Source organism: Lemur catta, chromosome X, assembly GCF_020740605.2.
Source record: "Lemur catta isolate mLemCat1 chromosome X, mLemCat1.pri, whole genome shotgun sequence".
NCBI lineage: Eukaryota > Metazoa > Chordata > Mammalia > Primates > Lemuridae > Lemur > Lemur catta.
In genome coordinates this window covers 29797614-29819887 of record NC_059155.1, presented here as the reverse complement: position 1 = coordinate 29819887, position 22274 = coordinate 29797614, and the positions used below count along the sequence as shown (strand labels likewise).

The 22274-nt window shown below is 38.7% G+C and overlaps 1 protein-coding gene across 2 annotated transcripts in view; it reads right to left on the bottom strand.

Moving 5' to 3' along the window:
- Positions 1-22274, bottom strand: part of OCRL (OCRL inositol polyphosphate-5-phosphatase) — a 47706-nt gene that overhangs the window by 3372 nt on the left and 22060 nt on the right. The window contains exons 14-22 of one of the 2 annotated variants that reach the window (XM_045537990.1): positions 21135-21244; positions 19496-19631; positions 14399-14509; positions 13580-13745; positions 13081-13316; positions 5225-5248; positions 1961-2077; positions 978-1062; positions 189-316 (exon numbers count right to left, since the gene is read on the bottom strand). In XM_045537990.1, coding sequence (XP_045393946.1) covers positions 189-316; positions 978-1062; positions 1961-2077; positions 5225-5248; positions 13081-13316; positions 13580-13745; positions 14399-14509; positions 19496-19631; positions 21135-21244 — 1113 coding nt within the window. The remainder of the gene's footprint in view (positions 1-188; positions 317-977; positions 1063-1960; positions 2078-5224; positions 5249-13080; positions 13317-13579; positions 13746-14398; positions 14510-19495; positions 19632-21134; positions 21245-22274) is intronic. The other variant, XM_045537991.1, reaches the window with a different exon arrangement.

The following is a 22274-nucleotide window of genomic DNA, read 5'->3' as shown; positions in this document are numbered from 1 at the left end:
TGGCAAATATAGGAAATAACACAACCTAAAATTTAAGGGTCTCAACTCTCAATGCTGCTGTCTTGCCATGAATAACAGATCCAGACCTATTCTACCTCATAGCTGGCTGCCTACCTGGCCTTGTAAAATTGGTGATTTCTCTATGGGGGGACCTGCACCAAACACATCCTCAGATCAGTAGAACTCACCTGTCGGCAGATCCGGGGATCATGAGCAGAATCAAGACATCGCTGATATAGCTCATAACAGATGACTGGCTCTGGCAGGGCTTCCAGGAAAATGAGCAGTGCTTCAGCCACAGAGTGATTACTACCAGCTGAATCAACTTAAGTCAAGGGAAGGGGGCTCCAGGAGAGAGAGAGCTGAGACCTGACTGGCTCCCTTCCTCAAGGTCCTGCAGGGACTATTTCCCTCCTCCTATTCAGGGCACACTGACCCTAATTGGGGTTTGATATTTTATTGGTCCATGTACTCTGCGGTTCAGTTGTTACAGAACTGGTCAAAGACTCCTGAGAGCTTTAGAGTCAGGGGAATAAAGAATTGGTCAAAGACTCTGGGGCCAAATTTTAGAGTCAGGGGAATACAGCCTACAGAATGGGAGTTCACAGTAGACCAGTCCTATAACCTAACTGCCAGTGTATCCAGTCTTTCTCCCTGCCCTAGTGACAGTACATGTGGTGGCAAGAGTGATTGATCACCTGAAGGAGAACAGCACCAGTGCTGTGGCTCCTATGTTCCATGCCTATTAAAAATCGTTGTTACCTACCTCTTGCTTCCTTTTAGTAAGAACCTGATACAGAGAGAGGCCAAAAGTTCCTGAAAGGAATTAAGAAGCAACTGAATAGGCAGTGATTATCTTATAATAAAAGGCAATTACAAAGAAAATAAATATGGAACCACAAAAATCAAACGTAGGTACAAAGAAGAGTTTGGCCAAGTACTCATGCAGCTTCTTAAGCCTTGGTTAGAAAGGATACGGATTGTCTCAGGAATGCTGGTATCCAGACAATCAATGATCTGCTGTAACTCTTCCTGCATCCCAGGGGTTTGGAACAGGTCCTCCTGGCAAAGAAATCAGAATGACGGGAATAGGCAAGATAATCAGCTCTGAGGTTCTGCAGATAACCCAGGGATCGAAACAGCAGCAGGAAGCAAAAGGGAAGGGTGATATGTGTATTAATGATTAGTAATGGAGGTGTAAAAACCAGTACCTTTTTCCTATATCATCTCAATAATCTGTTGAAATTTTATTTCAAATAAGAAAATGGTCTTCAAAGGTTTTAGCCTATACCTGATAAGGCAGGGGACTAGATGGCTAGATCAGGAAACCAGCTGTTCCACTTCCAGCCTCTTGACAAGAAGTAAAAGGCAGAGTCCAAACGGTATAACCACATTCAAATGCTGATACCACTAAGTCTGGGGAAGGGGTAAATGGCATGCTCATATTAAGCCTTGCTTTCAAGTTATATTACTCTTCAGTAGGTAAGAGAACATTACCCTTCAATTCGGTCCCAAGAAAGTTCTCCTTTTGGTGGGAATGGGTTGGGATGATTAGTATTTTAAATAGGATTTAAAAGAAAAATCAGGACCAAGTTAAAGAAATGGGTTTAAGGTCTGCTTTGGACTTTAAAATCTGTAACAGCCAAAGTAGGCATTATAGACTCAGGTCTGAAGCTGTCCAGGGGAAAAGAGTGTGGAGCCAGGAGACAGGTGTTCTTAGTTCTGGCCCTGGCTCTGCCACCCCATCTAGACCGTGGTCTTAGGTAAACAACTTAGCTTGCATTCTTCAGCTGTCACATCTGTGAATAGGGACATTTTCACCTGCCCAGGCAATCTGACGGTGCTGCTGTGTGGAGGGAGCTTGGGAAAGTTAAAAACACTATGCTGATATGAGGTATCGTCATTTCCTACAGGACTTGCACACCTTCCAAAGTTGTAGGGAAGGTCTAGTGTCACTTACCTGTTTACAGGCGTGTTTGAATAAGTGATCTACTAGAAGCCAGATCTCCTTGGGGACCTGAAGGGGTCTCTCACTGGCACCTTCATCCAAAGGAACCATCTGTAGGAGGGATTTCTCCTAATAGATGAAAAGGGATGAGAATCAAATGGGTCTCAGAATAAAGACTTCTCTGTGTAACTTAATCTCCTTCAAATTCTGGTCATGTGGGTACAATGTGATCTTCATCTCTTAAGATTTTTCATTTCTTCTCACGGGGGACACCCCTGGTCAGAAGGCACTTGACACTGATGCACACAGAGCTAAAGCATCTCCTTTCCTAAATGCTTCACTTAATCGTTCAACATTTCATTTGGGTTTACAATGTTTATCACATGGATGCATTGTGCCTAAATCCTTTCAAGGGTGACACTGAGAGCCAAGGCTCCAGTGATACAATCATAGTAGAGTCTGCACACCACTGGTGACTTCTGGGACCATTAAATTACAATTGTCAATATCATACTTTGAGAGACTAGGGTCTACACTTAGGTTTTTGTTTACTTTTAACTTATTCTTCCTTCAGGTCTTAGCACAAATACTACTGTTTTCACTGTTGATTTAAATGAGGTTTTTTGGCTCTCAGGAACTAAAGAGAATTTTCCACATTAGACCCACATACGTGAATACTTTAGGTTTGACAGAAGTTCTAAACTTAAGGCACCAACACTCATAAGTGTTAAGATCCAAAAACAGTAAACTGAATACAGCAAATCAAGAACCAGAAATACCATGAAAAGTCTAGAGTCTGAGTCCAAAAGTTATTGTCTATATGAATAGCTCAGCACAAATGTCTATGGGCTTTTACTCCTTTCCCCTACCTTTCTACTATCAGATTCTTCTGAAAGAACATAAGAGAAAAATCCAGAAGTGACATAAATTAGACCAAGGAATAATTTGAATCTGAATATGGCTAGGAAATAAACTCAGTTGTCTTATGTTTATGTAGTCAAACATAAATTATATGAAAAAGACGTTTGAAATAGTAAAGGCATCTGAAGGCAGCCTTCAGAAAAATTCCAGTGGAGAAAATCATGACCAAGTTTTTACATCCTCCTCTCTCCCCTATCTCCAGCTTAAGGTCATACATTCTGTATGTTTAACCTTAGGAAATTCTTGCTCAACACTGTGCGACCTGTAAATTCCATCCATGACCCCCAGCCAAGTAGCTTTACGGGAAAGAAAATCAGTATTTCACTACTTTCACAGAGACCACGTACACTAACGCTGAGCTTAGGTCTCTTCTTAACACTGTGTTCCTTAATAAGCACTGATGACCTTTTAAAGCCTTTCTAAGAGAATAAGGAAGAGAAGGGAGCAGGACAGTTGATTACCATTTAAAATCTATTTTTTTCTTACTGTAGCGAGCATGACAGTTGGTTATCACTTAAATTTACTTTTTTATGTTTTTACAGTTCGCTTCCTTTCTTTCCCTGGGATTCTATCACTTGATATTCATGTTCCCTATAGTTGCCAGAACTTCTATCAGTGGCTTATCTACTGACTTTTTTCCACTTGCAAGTATTAAATCCAGGCATCCACATTATATCTGAGCCTAAACACTGTCCATAAAGCACTATGCTAACTTTCTGGACCAAATGAAACACATGTACAGATTCTTTAGCAGATGTCTCCAAACTTACCATATATAAATTATTCACACTGATTCATGTACTTTTTAAAAAATCTGACATCCAACTAGAGGTTTTCCTGTACTAAGGTATTAAGGCAACACAAGGCACTGTCCAAGATAAAAAGACAGAACATGAACTGCTCTTAAGAGAGAAGGGCTGGGAAGCAGAGCTGTCTCAGACCTTAGTGGTTTTAAAAGGTTAATAAAATGTCAGTAGCTTATATACACCACCCACTATCCATTTTCAAATTCATGTGTGATAATACAGAATGCCATACTTGTGTCTCTGAAGTCTAGAGAATAATCATGCACAAGAAATAACTTTAAAAAATTTCACAAATAAGCCTGAACTCTTATTTTCAGAGGGATACCAAGACACTTGGTCTTCTTTATACAAGACACGGTCAGTGCCTGATAAGCCCACACTTTGTAACCTTTCTGCTAGTAACTAAAGCACAAAAACAGTATATCAACCCCATCATCAAAATGCATTAAACTCCACAAGGGGAGAGGTCCCATCAGATGCTCTATCAAAGTACTTCAGGCATGTTTATCAATCCCATGCTCCACTACTTGATGTCCCTGTGTGGAGCCGGGCGCTCTCAGGGTGAATGGAGAGGCAGTGAGGTACTGAGGAAGGGGTGCTGCACTGGGCAATCAGGAGACCTGGGTTCTAGTGCCCTCCAGCTCACACCTCTGCTGTCAGGAACAGTATGATTTTAGCAAGCTTTTCAACTGAAAGGGCCTTGGTTGTCTCATCTGGTAGAAAGAAGAAAATACCTTACCCCATCTGAAGGCAGACGGCTGGACCAGATGATCACTTATGATCTCATTCAGGTCCATGATTCTATTCTATGCTCTGTTTCTTGACTGTATCTGTGTATTCATTCAGTAATTAATTGCTATTATTACTAACCCCAAATCATTTTTAATGCAACAGAAATCTTCTCGTTTTATTGACATTGGAAATAGAGGACAGCTAACTGGTACCCTCCTTTAATTCATGAGCTTTCAGGTACATTAAGACAGCTCCATAGTTACTTCTCATTTCAAAAATACACATATGGAAACTTGAGTCCTATTGTTTTTATTGTACTGAGTCTCAGTGACTTGACTAGTGCAATAAATATCTTTCCTGTACTTCAAATATACTTAACACATTGACTGCCATGAGAGTTGTATTTAACTCACTCTAGTTTTGACCCTGGGGGTGTGAAGCAGATATAAAATCTTACTTGCTGATATTCTTATTGTTACAATTAATATTAACAATTTAATTCTACAAAGGTGGATTAAATGAATAGAAGTCAAAACATTCCATTTTTCTATTTATGTTTACCTTTACATTACACTCAAAGTTTTCATTCCATTTTTGTAATAAAACACTGTGGCCCCAAGGAAAAGTTTCTGGTTTGTATGTGTGTGTGTGTGTGTGTGGCATTCAACATGTTAAAGACAGCTGGCAGGACTTGAGGGGATTCTCACCGACTCTGAGGTCTCTGATATGGGAATGCCTAGGGACAAATTCCAAGGACCACAGTTAAGTGTTAATCAAGCACAGGGTAACTCTCACAACCACCAATGGATTGTATTACCTTTTCTAGGAAGCTGTCTTCGTCCTGAGAGCAGAGCAGGAAAAGAAAGTCAGTGACAGATAGAAAATGATTAGAATTAATATACAGAACTGGAAACAGATCAGTATTAGAACTCACTAGATTATCAGACACATATGCTATAAATAGCTTTGAATTTTTCAAAGAAATTATGACCACTGAAAATGGAACACATTCTCCATATGCAAAGTTCTCTATATAATGCATATTGAATTTCTGTGCAGTTTATTGAGATTATCACTCAAGAAACATGTGCAGCTTTAGACTTCTTTGCCCTTTGGCAGTGGCCAGCTGACCCAGCCAAGTGCCCACTGATGTCTCTTCCTGTTCACCTGCTGCTTGGAGGCAGGCCCTGCCCGCTATACTGCATGGCTTTTCACCTCATCCTAATGCCACCTCAATGAAAGAATGTGGCTGTCGGCCTGACAGTGGCCATTTGGAAGGAGATAGTAAGGCTACTCTCCTTTCCACTGCCATTCTTCTCACCCCAGCTAGTCTCCTAAGCAGCATCCCAGACTCCTTTCCATCTCCTCATACACATTCCCCTCCTCAAAGGCCCCCAGAGTGCCCAGATTTGAAGGTTCCTCTGAACTATAAATAAATTTTATTTCAGATCTTTGTGGATCAGAAGATCATTATCCCCTCTTTTTGTTTTCCTATTGAGTATAAGAGAAAAGAGAAGCAGGGGAGAGGGAGAGGGAAGAAGGTACCTTTTTAATATTCCTGTCTTTTATGCTAATATTATAATCAATAATAACAGCAACAGTAACTACTACTACTACTTAGGGAACATCTGCCATGTACCAGGAACTGTGCAGAGTGCTTACATATAATGTCATTTAATCTGCACATATGTGCAAAGTAGATATTATTACCATTTTACAGATGAAGAAACCTAGGCTCAGAGGTTAAATTATTTGCCCGAGGCCACACTATTAGTAAGTGGCAGAATTAGGATTATAACCCAGGTCTGATCAACTCCCCAGTCATTATCATCTAGGTTCCCTTAAACAACTCAGAAAGGACAATGATTGCTTCCTGGATGCATAGGCAGGCAGAAGCTGAGAGAATGTATTCTCTGTAACAGGTTAACGACAGTAAGATACCACACTTACAAGGCAGCATGGTTAATGGAAAGAGTATAGGCATTTGTGTTAGACAGTCCTGGGTACAAATCTTTATTCTGCCTCTTATTAATTTTGTATAGACCTCACACAAGTTGCCAAACTTTGTAGAGCCTCAAATTCTTCATCTCTAAAACAGGGATAATAATATTTACCTCAGAGGGACAAGGAAGCAGCCTAAAACCAAGCAGTACGCCAGCAGAAGGTATGGGTCTCTCAAAGCTCCTCACACCTCCTCAGTGACTCCCAACTGGATTCCTCCCAGTCCCACTATGGGCCACTAAGAACTCAAGTATAAATCATACATCTCAGGTCTGAGAAGTAAAAGGAGAAATTGCAGTCTTACTGTCTGAGATGTACCAGGGCTGGGGGTGGTAGAGGGGGGTAGTATGTGTTCCCAGACACTCCAAGTGGCAATGCTGAATGCATTTCCCCCAACTATTGTTATATATGGCAATTAGGTTTTTTAGTATTATTAGATACTTTATGAGTTAAACATTCCTTTGTGGGTTTACCTATACTGTTAAATATCACACGAAATAATTGGAGTGGTAGTGCTTTATAAGGTACATGGTATTTACAGTATTATAATTATAATACTTTTTAATGTGCAGTTAATTCTGAATGCCAAACATCTAATTTAATATAATGTTGGACTATAACCTCTTATAAAATTTAGGAACACGTGTTAATAGAGAATTGCCTATCTGATACACTTATACTTTCCCTCCCATGAACATGTGACACATGATATGATGAGTAAAACTAGGCAGAGATTTTATACACTAACTTGCCAAACCAGGTCCTCAAAGAAGTTCTTTGAGCAGTGGCCATCTACCAGAACAAGGCACTGTGCTAATGCCTTTGTGGGGGAGGACAATGAGAAATGAGGATACCTAAAAGAGAAAGACATGGTTTGTCCCTGACCCTGGTCTGCAACTAAGTTGAGGTAAGGAGTTTCAGAATCTACAGTCTGATATTGTTATAATTCACAAATAAAAATTTTCAATAAATGCTTATCAGCCCTTAGGGATATTAAAAGGGTGGAGATGAGGGGTTATATTACAAGTGGAAGAGGCAGAAATAAAGAAAGGCACAGAGAAGGTAATCCTCAACGTGAGATTAGGAAGAAGTTAGTCATCTAGTTTGTGGGGAGCATAGAGAATGTTGCCAAAAACAGTAGGAAATAAATCTGAACAGGTATGTTGAAGTCAGACTTTAGGGGACCTTGAATGACAGGTTAAGGAATTTGGATTGTATTCAGTAGGCATGGGGGAGCCACTGCTACCTTTAAGCAAGGACTTGATAGGCCCCAAAGCAGTAGTACAGAAAGATCAATCTGACAGCCCTGAATAGGAAAAACTGAAGGGCAGAGAGGGAGAAGGGATATAGGTGGGGGAGGGAGGTAAGGGGAGAGAGCGAGAGGGAGAAAGGGAGGGAATCATTCAAAGGCTATCAAGACAAGTCAAGCAGGAGAGGGTAAACACCCTAACTAATAATGGAAAATAATATATTTCTTTTAGATGAATGGATATAAGATGAATGGATATAGGAGATGGATGTAAGAGAAAACTGTAAAAAAAAATCAAAAGGACTTTGATTAAATACTGATGGAGGGGTAGGAGATTTACACTGAGAGTTTACTTCTCTGCGTACAGGTATAAAGAAAGTAGATGTAAATTATATTTAATTCAATCCTGGTCTCAATTTTGAAAACAGAAACATCACTTAACCTTCATCAGTAAACAGCCAACTTCTATGGTAGTACTACAGTTACTACTACCAATTATTAATACTTAGTTCAACTGGTATTAAAGGATAGAGATGCCCACTCTCTGCAAAAAGCTATGCATTGATCACATTAAAAAAGAGAACTTAGTTCAGGATTTCCCCAGTGGGGCAACACTGGCATATAGCAAATGCAATGCAACATTTGCTTACAAGAATGTTCCCGGTACTAAATGCAGCTAAAATAATATAAAAGTCATTTAGAGGTGGAAGATTCAAATTTAAAAATGAAAAGCAGAAAATTCATGGAAATTGAAGTTCTAAAAAGGATTAGTTCGTATAAAATACAGAGAGAAGAAACACAAACCATACACCTAACAGGATAAGAAATGGATAGTTCGATTAGTAAAAAGTAAACACATAATGAAAAGATCACAGGGGACAAATTAATCAACAAGTTATTACTTTATTTCAATTTTTTGATATTGTTCTCTCAATAGACACGATGTCCCCAAGCAAATATGGTTTCTCTACCAATTCCTCAACTTTTTTTGTTTCTGTGTTTACAACCAAAATCCTAAACCAGATCTGGTAAATTGAAGCCTGGTCTCCTTTCCATTAGTCCATTCTACAAGAAACACCAGAATGTTCATCCAAATACATCAATTTACAACCTTATACTAATCATCAAAGCCTTCTGATGGTTCTAGACGCCCTCTGGCTCAAGCCTAAGCTCATCTGTTGACTTCAAGACTCTCTATCTCTTGCCCCTATCCTGCCTAGCCAGCTTTACACATTCTTATCCTTAATCTTCACTTTTTCTGGGAAATCACTTTTACCTTCCACCCTTCATTCAAGATGTTCCTTATGCCTGGAAGAGACTGCTCACCCAATATATTAACATATGTTTCTTAAGTACTTGGACTTGACTGAAAATACTTCTATGACTAACCCCAAATCACTTTCCTAGTTTACTTCATTCTTACGTGCTGAACTTATTTCTAAGTCATGTTAATGTAACATGCATCAAATATTCATTAAAACTAAAATAGGCTGATTCTGAGATTGATTTTTACAGGGATTAGCTGGTCAATCAATAAGCTTTTATAGCATATAAGGGCCTGAGTAAACAGCACAGGAAAGGAATCTATTGTTAATACAAATTATAATCTCCATAACATTCACTTTAAATGACCTTCCACAATATTGACTTACCAAACACACTGCACATTAGTCAGTAAAGGTAGTTAATATTCAGATTATCTCTAACCAAACTCCTTATTAACCATGATTTAAGATTTAGCCATATTGTACATGCAAGTATACCTTCATCACTACTAAATTATAGAAACTCACATAAATTCCATAATACTTCATATCCAGTGGGTAATCAATAAATATTGATGATTGCTACTTAATATGTTAGTTAATAAAACAGAAAAATCTTTCTTAATTCTGGAAAAGAATAAAGATGATTAAAAACAGTAGATTCTGTTTCCCACTTGTGCCAATACCAACTCTTCTATGAGTGGCAAAGTCACTCTTATTGAGAAGGGCAGAAGAACGACAAAGGAATTATGCCAGTTATTTCATTCTGCATTTGGTGGGGAGAGGGTGTGGCACAAGAATCTTTCTGAAACAGTACATGGAGAGACAACACATACATTGAACTTACTTCTGGCTTCACCAAAATTTTAGAGTAAGTAACACAATATAGGACAGGTACCATTATTAATAGCATCATCTCATGAGATATGAAATATCTTCGGTCTTGGAAAAAAGCATGAACAAATATTGGACATAAGGAATCATTTTAAAAGGTCATAATCAAGTCAATACAGAGTAGGAGGGTATTAAAGATGGGGTACTCTACTTTAGATTTCTTGTTTACTGTCCCACACTAATACAGGTTGAGTATCCCTAACCCGAAAATCCAAAATCCAAATACTCCAAAATCCGAATCTTTTTGCACGTCCACATGATGCTCAAAGAAAATGCTCATTGTAGCGTTTTGGATTTCAGATTTCTAGATTAGGGATGCTGAACCGGTAAGTATATAATGCAAATATTACCAAATCTGAAAATGTCTGAAATCTGAAACACTTTTGGTACTAAGCATTTTAAATATTCAATCTGTAAAGATAATTTCCTCATCACTGAGATACAGGAATTTAATAACACTGAAATGCAACAGACTGAGAAAAGAATAACGCTAAATTTTACAAAATAAAAACTTTAAAAAAATTAACGATGATTACACACATAGAATTTAATAAGAACTCAGCAATTTTGTAATTAAATAAGATCAGGGTTCTATTTCTTTAAACTTGAATCACTTGTGCACAAAAAAGAAATGGGCTTCCTATAGAGCCATTAATTCCTCTAATGATTTTGGCTACTTTCTATTTATGGACAAACAGGGTGGAATTATCTGATAATATATTTTACAGAAAACAAACTTTTTATGCTTGTTGAACCTCCTTTTGGCCAATCTCAGAATATGGGAAAATTATGGCATTATAATGCCTCCACCAACTTTGACCAAAAATAAAGCTAGGCTGTAGTTTACAGGAAATGAGGGTGAAGGAAATAGTATAAAAGGGATAAGTTAAGAAAACACCAAGAAGAAACAATTAGACAAATTTAGGAAATGGTGGACCCTTGACTGGACAACTGTACTGGACCCTTAAAAAGTCAGTGTTGGCCAGGTGTGGTGGCTCACACCTGTAACCCTAGCACTTTGGGAGGCCAAGGCGGGAGGATCACTTAAGGACAGAGTTTGAGACCAGCCTGAGAAAGACCAAGATTCCATCTCTACAAAAAATAGAAAAATTAGCTGGGCTTGGTGGCATGCACCTGCAGTCCCAGCTACTTGGGAGGCTGAGGCAGGAGGATCGCTCAAGCTCAAGGAATTTGAGGTTGCAGTGAGCTATGATGACAGCACTGCACTCTAGCCCAGGAGATGGAGCAAGACTCTGTCTCAAAAAAAAAAAAAAAGTCAATGTCATTAAAGAAAAAAAGTAGGGAACTGTACTATGCTAAAAGAGACTACAGAGACCTCATTAAATATACTAAATGAACCCAGATTGGATTTTGGTTTAAAAAAAGCTATGAAAGAAATTCTTGGGACAATTGGAGAAATCTGAATATGGACTGGATGTTAAATGATACTATGCATTACTGTTAGCTTTCTTGGGTGTAATAATCGTATTGTGCTATATGGAAGTTTGTCCTTTTTCTTAAGAGATGTAGGCTGATATATCTTATGGTGAGGCAGCATATTACCACTTAATTTCAAATCGCACAGCAAAAAATCTGTGTGTATATATGTACGTAAGGCACGTGGGGGTTTACTGTACTGTTCTTTCAATTTTTCTGCACATTTGACATTTTTCATAATAAAAAGGTGGGACAAAGAAAGCTTGTAGATAGTATTTGGGATGAAAGGAAGGGATTGGAAGAACAAGGAAAACAACTTAATCATTTAGAATGTATTCTAGAATGTGAAATACTAAATTTGAAAGACAGAAATGTGGTGGAAGAAAAAACAATTATCATGAGAAATAGCAGAATGGCAGGATATGAATTTCTGAAGACAATGGTTTTCTCTCGGAGGTGATACACTCAGACATGAGGGCTCTAGGGAAACAAGTATAATTCCAAGAAAGAATGCCGGGGCTGGACTTAAGTGTTTTAATCTGCTATCTGAGTCACAGCTAAAGCAATTCCATGGCAACAGATCAGATCACACTCAGACAAGCCAGTAGCCTGCCTGTTGGTCTAGTCCTCTTTGCTAGATGTTACAATCACTTGCTCTGGCTAGGCCAAAAGGAACAATATCAGTATCAATGGTAATGATAGCGCATGGCTCCCACTTCACCTAATTTTCTTTGGTAAAAGACCAAGAATATACTTCTATAGCCCAAAGAAATTTGCATACAAATCCAACAATATTTTCATTTAGAAGAAAAGTTCCTTTCTTAAATTTTTATTTTCTGTAAAGATGGGGGTCTTGCTATGTTGCCCAGGCTGGTCTCAAACTCCTCCCACCTGGGCCTCCCAAAGTGCTGGGATTACAGGCATGAGCCACCATGCCCAGCCTGAAAAAAAGCTCTTAATAAGATGAACTTGTTACTAAATCAATTTATGTTACTGAAGATAATAAGCACTACTTCCTTCCTAAGATAAGAACATTGATATTATAGCTTGACTTGGGGGAGGGGCGGGAAAATCATCCTTTCCTTTTTCTTAAGTGAATCATATTAAATAAGTATCAAATGTCAATATACATGATAATTATCGGTGACGCTGATAAAATGCAGATTCCTAGGCTCCACACCCTGAGATTCTGATTCCATTGACAGAGGTGAGGGGAGAGGAACCTGTATTTCTAATAAGCATCCCTGTGGAGTCTGATGCAGGGACTCCAAGGTTCCATCATAGATCTGTGCTTCCCTAAGCAGCCAAGTTTTACTTTGATTAGATATAATGTAGTATAGTGAGGAATACTAGACTGTAAATCAGAAAATCTGGGTGACAGATTTGTCACTAACTTATGGTATTTGACTTTGGGCAAGTTAATGTCTCTGTGCCTCAGTTTTCTCATATGCTTAATGAGGATAATACTGCCTGCCCCACTTATTGTACCCGACATACATGCTAATTTATACAAAAGTGACTTGAGAGCATGAAGAGCTTAACAAATAAGCATTATATCTTTGAAAAAGGAGTTGTTAATCTTATTTGGTGAGCTTAGTATTATCTATTATAGTCCTGACAAGAGCCAACTACAGATTAGTCTCTCCTCTTTCCTCTTAGGCTTAATCTAATCAAAGCAGTGCTAGAGTAAAGTGACATTCTTTTTTCTTATCTGACAGCCTCCTCCCTGCCCCACAAAAGAGAGAAAGCACAGAGATAATGAGGACATCATGTAAGTATTGTGAAAATTATATGTAAAGGAGGTTTATGTCTTAGGATGTTTCTTACCAAGTCTATGAGTTTGGTAACAGGAACTTCCCGAATTGGTCTTTTCATTCGGCACAAAGCCTCTAGGGATGTACCAAAACAACTTGGGAGGTAATTTCCACTGATGGTTAAGAAGTAATCTTTGCCTCGATCCAGGTGAAGGACAAGAATATCTTCAATCTTATCTTCCCCAGAGTTCAGGATGGTCACAGAGTCTTTGCTGACATATACATCAAGAGAAATGTCCACTGTCTCATCTGAAACGTAAGAGATGATACATGGTAGTAGAGAAACTTCCAGTGGAAAAGCAAAAAGGGTATGACCGACACAACAAGTGTCCTCTAAAAAATCATTAAGGAACAAAGGGGAAGAGATTGGGCTCACAAAAGAAGTGTCACCAAAATAATGACAGTGAAGGTAAGAGACATATGGTTAGAAAACAGGAAGTTAAACCAAAGGGATGGGAGTCATGAAGAGATGGTACATCGCCAGCAGAGACAATGGTAAAGGGAAAACTCACTTGGCTCCAAGTAGCCCTCAAAAGGTTCAGCCCGAAGCCATGGCTTGCAGTACTGGCTGTCATTAAGCTTAGGGATGAAAGAAAAATGGCAGGGAACCTGTCCATTGTTGCTGATCTGGAACTTCTCCTTTTGTAGTTGCCGAAACTTCACATTCTCAAACACAAACTGGGGAGTAACAGACAGACACAAACATGCATCACTAGTAGGGGAAGTAAGTCAGTTGTATTATTCCATAGAGGATATGAAGAATAAGGTAATTATTAACCAGGTGTGCAACTGCCATATGCATTCACCACCTGAGCCAACTTCACACTATCCACTTGCATATATTATTATACTCATACCAGCAGAGAAGGAGTTAGGTGGCTCTCCCTACTTCTCTAGGCTATTCTGATTATTCCTGGCATCCTAAGAGGGTAACCCGACCTTGGTCCAGGGCATTCATCCTGTGACCAAGTCCTGGTTTCTGAGATATAAATTAACTAGCAACTCTGAAAAATTAAATAAGTGCAGCTAACGAATGAGAGCTTACTATGTGCCAGGCACCATTCTGAGAGCTTCACATGTATTGACTCACATAATCTTTACAACCGTCCCTTAATCCAGAAAAGGGAACTGCAGCTCTGACAGGGTAAGACCCTTGCCTGTGGCCAAGCATCTACTAAATAAATGGCAGTGCTGGGACTGGAATGGAGGCAGTTTGACTCCAACACACACTGTCTTAACCACTTTGCCATGTTGCCATTTCTAAATACCATGGTTTCCTCTGTGCTAACCACAATGGGCAGTGAATGGAGAGGCCAGGTATTTTTGCTTACCTCCCTCCTGCTCAGTTCTAAAGAAGGAAGGAAGTCATTTTCCATTCTGTCCATGATGCGTACAATGTCTTCAAAGACTTTCCGATACCTCCGTTCATCCACAACCTTCACCTGAAAGGAAATGAACTCTCCTTTCAGTCTTATGTGATCCTAGCTCATCTCACTTTGACATTACCTAACAATTTAAAACTGGTCATTACAGCAATCCTTTAAAATAAACTGTAGTGCAAACAACATCCTCAAATACTTTCTGATATCTCACTTCATCCACAACTTTCACCTGAAAGAAACCTTATTTTAGTTTTATGTGTTCTCAATTTCTGTATCTCTAAGGGTCTCTAAAAATTTTTTAAAAGGTCAGTAAAACACACATAAATTGAACAAAGAATTACAGAAGCACATACTTTAAGGTAAAGTTAAGGTTAACTGGCTAACTTCCTGGAAAAGTTAAACTTCTATGTTAAGAAGCTTGGCAAGGCCAGGCACGGTGGCTTATGCCTGTAATCCTAGCACTCTGGGAGGCCGAGGAGTGAAGATTGCTTGAGCTTAGAAGTTTGAGACCAGTCTGAGCAAGAGGGAGACCCCGTCTCTACTAAAAATAGAAAACTTAGCTGGGTGTGGTGGTATGCACCTGTAATCCCAGCTACTCAGAAGGCTGAGGCAGGAGGATCGCTAGAGCCCAGGAATTTGAGGTTTCAGTGAGCTATGATGATGCCACTACACTCTAGCCCAGGTGACAGAGTGAGACCCTGTCACAAAAAAAAAAAAAAAAAGAATATTTTTGTGCTCCATTGTTAAGTCATTTGGTGGTGGACAGAATGTGATGGTTGTGGTAAAAATGATTTCTTGCATTGCAAAAAATGAGTGTCAAAACATACCCAGTACTATTTCTAATAATCATCATAAAATAGTGAAACAGCAGAAAATATGATTAAAGCATTTAACTCTATTAGCTGCTAGGCACAATGCCAAGAATCATACTATCATTGCTCAGATTATATAATAGCAAAGGCATGTTACTAAATGGAACCTATGGCCATTTGAGAAAACAGCTGACACAAAATGTCCTAGAGTAGAGTAAAACCATGACAACAGACAAACAAATCGTCTCAATGAATAGATCAAAAAATTTCCCACCTGACAAAGCACTTTCAGCTTCCTGGTATTGCTGTTTTTTAATATTAGAAGTCCATAAAACTGATGCCAAAGATTAACATAATTAACAAAGAATTTTAACATGGGACATTAGTTTCTTTCTTAGAATAGAAAACTTCAGAAAAATCCATGTTAAAAAAATAAAAAGATAGGCCGGGCGCAGTGGCTCATGCCTATAATCCTAGCACTCTGGGAGGCCGAGGCGGGTGGATTGCTCGAGGTCAGGAGTTCGAGACTAGCCTCAGCAAGAGCGAGACCCCGTCTCTACTAATAAAATAGAAAGAAATTATCTGGCCAACTAAAATATATATATAGAAAAAAATTAGCTGGATATGGTGGCGCATGCCTGTAGTCCCAGCTACTGGGGAGGCTGAGGCAGTAGGATCGCTAGCCCAGGAGTTTGAGGTTGCTGTGAGCTAGGCTGACGCCACGGCACTCACTCTAGCCCGGGCAACACAGTGAGACTCTGTCTCAAAATAAATAAATAAATAAATAAAATAAAAAATAAAAAGATTAATATATGCTGCAAAGGTTATAAACAGATGTGGAAAATAATAACATCAAAGCTGAATCAAGTATCTCAGACTTTCACATATTTGAACCATAATACTCAAGAACTAAAATAAGCAATTATTTTAGTGTCAGCAGGGTCCATACTATAGTGTTAGGTTAAGATGAATTTTATACTTTCACAAAATTTTGTGACTTTTTATTTCCAAATGTATTTTATACATGTCTTTTTATTTTCACAACCTACAAGGCTACCACAGCAAGAGATTTTTTTTTCTGATAATTGAGAACATCAAGATATAAAAGATCGACAAACTTGCTCACTGTCATAGTTAATACTGAAGGTGACTTATGGACTGCTTGTGTTAAGACCCTTTCCAAAATACTAGGTATATGATAGAATAAACTCCAGTATGTCTTAAAAGCACAGCTGCCTGGGCCTATTAATCACAATCTCCAGGGGAGGGGCCCATGCATCTATACTTTTTTAAAAGCTCTCTAGGCAATTCTTATGTCCACTGAAGTCTGAGAACCAATGCAGCAGATCACAGTACCAAATGCAGGGGTGAAACTCTATCTCAGCTTAATCTCAGCCAGCCCACAGCAAGTCTTTTGAAATTAATTGGCCATGGTGCACTTGGCTCCTTTGTTAACAGTCATTGGTGCCAATGGTGGTGAAAATGTAATGTGGTTTTTAAAGCCGTTAATCATAGCATGCCCAGAGTCCAAAATATGGAGTGGTTACTCAATCAAATCAAACCTTTCCTCAGTGGGTTATTATGATCACAGCACTTATGGCACATCAAGGATAATGAGGGGGGGAAAAACCCCAAAGAATTTCACCACCTGATATATCCATTTTAGAAAAGGAAATTACTGACAAAATTAGGAATTCATAAAAAAGTATTAATGAGCTAGATCTTCATGTAATAATATGGATAGCGCTCCAAGAACACCACTGAATTTAAACAAATGCAAGTCGCAGACCAACAAATATATATGAGACCATTTATGACATATACACACTTACATACAAAACAATATTTTGTCTATGGGTAAACAGAAAAGCACATGCAAAGGTTGAGAACTGCCTAATACGACAGCAACTAGCCACACAGGAACATTTAAATTTAAATTACTTCAAATTGAACACAATTAAAAATCCATTCTCAGTCACACTAGCCACACTTGGAGCGCTAAATAGCAACCTGCAGCTAGTAGCTACTAGACTGGACAGCACAGATATAGGACATTTCCATCATCACAGAAAGCTCTATTGGATAGCGCTGGTATAGCAAGATATAAACTCATAAGGGTAGTGGCCTGGCTGGGGAGTGGTGGTTTAGGCAAAGTTGAGAGTAGGAGACAGAACAAGGATTAAAGAACTTCAGCCTTATCTGTAAATTCTGCTTTTGATTTTTTTATTTTAAAGAAAAAGCACTTTTGAATTGATGTACAATTTAAAAATCATTAAATACCAGACAGATAAATCTTTATTAAGAGATACACAAAAATATACAGGAAGCCTGGAAAAGTTTTAAATATCCCACTGGGAGTTCTGGATTAATGTGTATGGAGTATTAAAAATATTCCAAGATTCTGAAAAGAAATACAAAAAAAAAAAAAGCCAAGTATAGCTGATAAACCAAAGAGGTTAGTGTTTCAGTCCCCTTAAAATGGGTTAAGAGAATCAAATGAAAAAAAGAGGACAGCCCCCATGTACAAACTAGAAATTAGATGGGCTGTAAGTAGTATCTAAAGGTATATTTAGTCAATAAGTACTTTAGAACTACAGAGGCACTCTGGGGTAATGGAAAGAGCATAGGGTTGGGAGTTAAGAAGAGTTAAGATTTGAATCTCAGCTCTCCTTCTGGTTTAATGCTCTTAAAGAAGTTATTTAAACTCGCTGGTTCTCCACCTGCTAATCTGTTAAATGGGAAATACAGTTGTCCCTCAGTATACACCGGGGACTGGTTCCAGGACTGCCTGCATATAACCAAATCCGCACATACTCAAGTCTCACAGTTGGCTCTGTGGAACCCAAGGATAGAAAAAGTCAGCCCTCGTCATACTTGGGTTTTGTATCCTGTGAATATTGTATTTTCTATCTGTGTTTGGTTGAAAAAAGTCTGTATATAAGTGGAACTGTGCAGTTCAGACCCGTGTCGTTCAAGGGTCAACTACATTTAACTCAAAGTGTTGTGAGAAGTAAATGAGATGTGTGCAAATTGCCTAGCACAGTCCCTGGCACACAGCTACTAGCTGCTATCTGAGGAATTCTTACTCTTATTGATCATTATTATTTTAAAATTTCAAAATGTTCAAAAGTGAAGCCAAGATTGTCTTGATAAAATTTAAAATCTATTCTAAGACCAAGAACTAATTTTGTTCTTAAATGAAAAGCCCCAAAGTCATTCTTCTTTAAAATAGGAGCAGGATAAGACATGTTGGTGATACCTATCTCAGTAGCCAAAAATATCAACATACACATAGGGGAAAGAAACCTATTCTACTATGCTCTTCACATGTTCAAACTCATTAATCCTCATAAGTAGGCAGTGTTACTACCCACATTTTATAGAGGAGGAAAGCGAGGCACAGGGATATTACATAAATTGTCCGTGATTGCACAGTTAGAAAGTGGTTGAGCTAGGATGCAAATCCAAAAAGTCTCCTACTAAGTCAATCCTATTAAGCACCTCACTATATATGTTCTGACAGATTACATCACCATATGTCTGGAAAATCTGCATGAAATAACCTAAATGTACTGACTGCAATAAATTAAACCAGCAAGATTATTAATATAAGATATAACCTGCATGCTAATAACACATAGTTAAAATACAGTGGGTAAGATTTTATTCATAATAGAGACAAAAAATTAAATAACTGGTTATTAATTCAGTCCAGGATTCAATAGAATTAAAGAAAAAAAGAAAACCTATGCTCCTGGACAAGAAGACTTCATTATAGTAGGGATGACACTACACCACTTAAGGTAATATACAGATTTGGTTGTATTCTGGTCAGTCTGTGCCTTTGTTCCTGCTGTCCTCACCCCTCCACCCAGAACCCCCACCCCCTTTTCTCTCTGTGCTTCCTTTCCTTACCGTTTGTCTGATGAAAGGTGTTCATCCTTTCAAATCTAGCTTTTAATGCTTCCTTAGGCATACTGACTTTAAGCAGCTCAGGTTACCACCCACTCACAATGTACCATGAGAAACATCTGTATCACTAAAAGGCCTGGAGTGTTAAGAGCTATATGATCAGCATTTGGGAAGACTGAGGGCAGCAATTTCTCAACACTGCAAATGATTATTTGGTTATGGGACATTTATGGCTCACTGAATTACCAGTCTGTTCTGAGTCTAAATAATGCTCTAGTAATAGATATTTAACACACAAACGAATGAACAAACAAGTGTTTACCCCAATATGGAAGAGGGCGCTAACAGGCTTGTGGTCACTGGTTTTCAGTTCCATGTGACTCCGATAATTAAGTTGATTAACATTTGTTCCTCTCCAAAGAATTCGGTCACACCAGGCTGGAACTCGACATTTTCCGCTGAAAATAAAGAAATGAGTTATAAAGAAAACATACCACACAAGAACCTACCACACTGGTTTAGACCTGAGTTAGGCCCTCCTGTTATATGCTCCCGAAGAACTGTGTACTTCTCCTTACCCACTATATTGCAAGCTCTGTGAAGGGCCTACAGTCCCCACTGAACTCCTAGTACCCAGCACGGTATCTGGTGCAAAGCTGGTGCTCAATGAATAGCTATCTAATGAATGAATAAACAGTTCTCCTCAGATTAGGATTACATCTTCAACAATGTCACCACAGGGGAAAATGTAATAGTACCTTCTTAAAATATCCTCAGAAGGTCAGGATGATATTCTGAACACTTCCTTTCTCTTTGCTCCATGAACTTCAATGACACTTCACAATAGATAGATAACTAATCAAGTCTAAAACTCCAATCCTCTATTCCTAGACTGGACTTAATCTCTGGAGAGGAATAACAGTAGAGATTTCTCCTTTAAGCCTGGACTTTTAGAGACCAGTCTAGCCTTCTTCTAAAAGAGATTAACTAACATCTAAGCATGGCGAGTCTGAGAAAATAGCCCATAGAATACCAAGGGTAGGGAAAAAAACCCTATTCATCATTCTATTAAAATAAGCAACACCTTGTACACCTGATCCAGGTGACACAAATATTTCTTATCAGTAGCTCTTCAGTTGATTCTCAAGTCAGGTGAGTGAAAGAAACAAGGCAAAGTGCACAAGATCTAGCAGTGTCACTTTTCACTTGCTGACCAGCTCCCTCAGAGCACAGGAATACAGACAGACTACTCCCCACCCCAGTGCTCTCAGAGTCTGAAGCAGCTGAATATGCCGTGGGGTTCTTTCTCTTTCCAGTTTCTGTGCTCAGCCAGCTAGGAAACCATAAGAAACAAATGCATATCAGGTAGAGGACAAATATTAATAGTTACCAAGAACTTAGTGACAGGAGCACTTTACTGGGGTGATTAGGAAATCAAAGGGCCTACGAAACAGCAGTTCTCAGTGTTCTCCAGCAGTGGCAGATGTGGGGTCTCAGCATCAATATTTTTAAAAGCTTCCCAAGAGATTCTAGTGTGTTCTCAGGATTGAGAGCTACTGTGCTAGAAGAACCTTTCATGGCTCTTTCCTTTCATCTTCTGCTAGCCTGAGTTAAATAGTGAGAAGCAGTTTGGAAAAAAGAGACAGAACAGGGCAATAGGTAAGAAAGATCAGGAAGGCAAAAATTTAAGCGAGTCTGCTGAGGCGAGAGAAACAAGGCATTGCAGGCAGCTCATAAAACTTCAACAGCCCTGACGTATAAGCAGTACTTTCCTAAGATAGGCTCACCTTTGAGTACACATGAAGGAAAAACTCTTCTGTAATAGTACTGAGCCATTAGGTTTCCATATCTGCTTATGGCATGACCTAAAATTCCTGGCCCCTTATCAATCAATATGGAAAGAAAGAAAGAAAGAAGATCAAGTCTTAACCTATTCTGTGAGAAAGTTCTTATTCCTTTACCTGGAATCCCACCGGTCTGTTTTAGAGTCATACTTATAAGTGGGGATAAACTTGATTTCCCCTTCATTGAAGTCAACAAAAGCTCTTTTCTGCGTGCGCTGAATATTTAGCTACAGATAGAAAGAAACATCACATAAGCAGGGTAACACCATCTTAATATAACTGACAATCAAGTTGATTAGCCACTTCCCCATTCCTAAGTATCCAGTTCTATAGCCTTTACAACTGTGAGAGTATACACATAAAATTTCTGTGCCTTATGAATTAAATCCCAGCATTCCTACAGCATCTAAACATACCATCAGACAGGATGCTTGTTAATAGCACATCATTAAGTTTTTTATTGCTATAGTGGTCAGGGATAAAATGGAAAAATGAAATCTGAATAATCATAAGTTCCTTGGAGCTGGGAGGGAATCATCCAGCACAATTTTCATTTAAAAACAAAAAAAGCACACAAATGTTGGACGGATAATTCCATAAACCAAATTCAGTGAACAGTTACAAATTGTTTTGAAAGTTATCCTCACTCAAGTATTTTACCAGAGTTACATAAGATTCAGAATTTATTCCAACTGTACCCCTTTTGGAGGCAGGATAGAAAAAGAAAGGCAAAGAAATCAGCCAGCCAACCACAATGTGAAGGTAGACACCGCCAAGAAAGGCTCACTCAAAAATAATTCTACTGCAAGATACTTGAATTCTGACCATGTCTGAGGGTCAAAAAGGCTCTCATAAAGATTTAAAGACGTTCAAATTAAGTCAAAACATTTTCTTTTAGCAGCCAGTATCCACATGTTGAAGTAAAAATTCAAGTCCAATGCCAGGTTCTGAGACAAATTTACTGCCTCAAATATAGGTTCCTATCAGGTTTTATATAAATGTTATGGAATCAAAGTTTTTCCACAAGTTTTAACATTAACAGCTATATACCAGCTTGCTCCAACTTATCAACCAATTCCCATTAGCCCATAGCCTATGCTCTTCATCCCAGACAGACTTCTTTTCTGTGCTTCCCAATCCCCCTCCCCCTCACGGGGCCTCCCTCTTTTACCTCCAAGCTGTTGCTCAGCCTGCCAAATAATCACAGAACAGTTTTCCCTGTTCCATCTGCCAAACCACATCAACATAGCAGAAAAG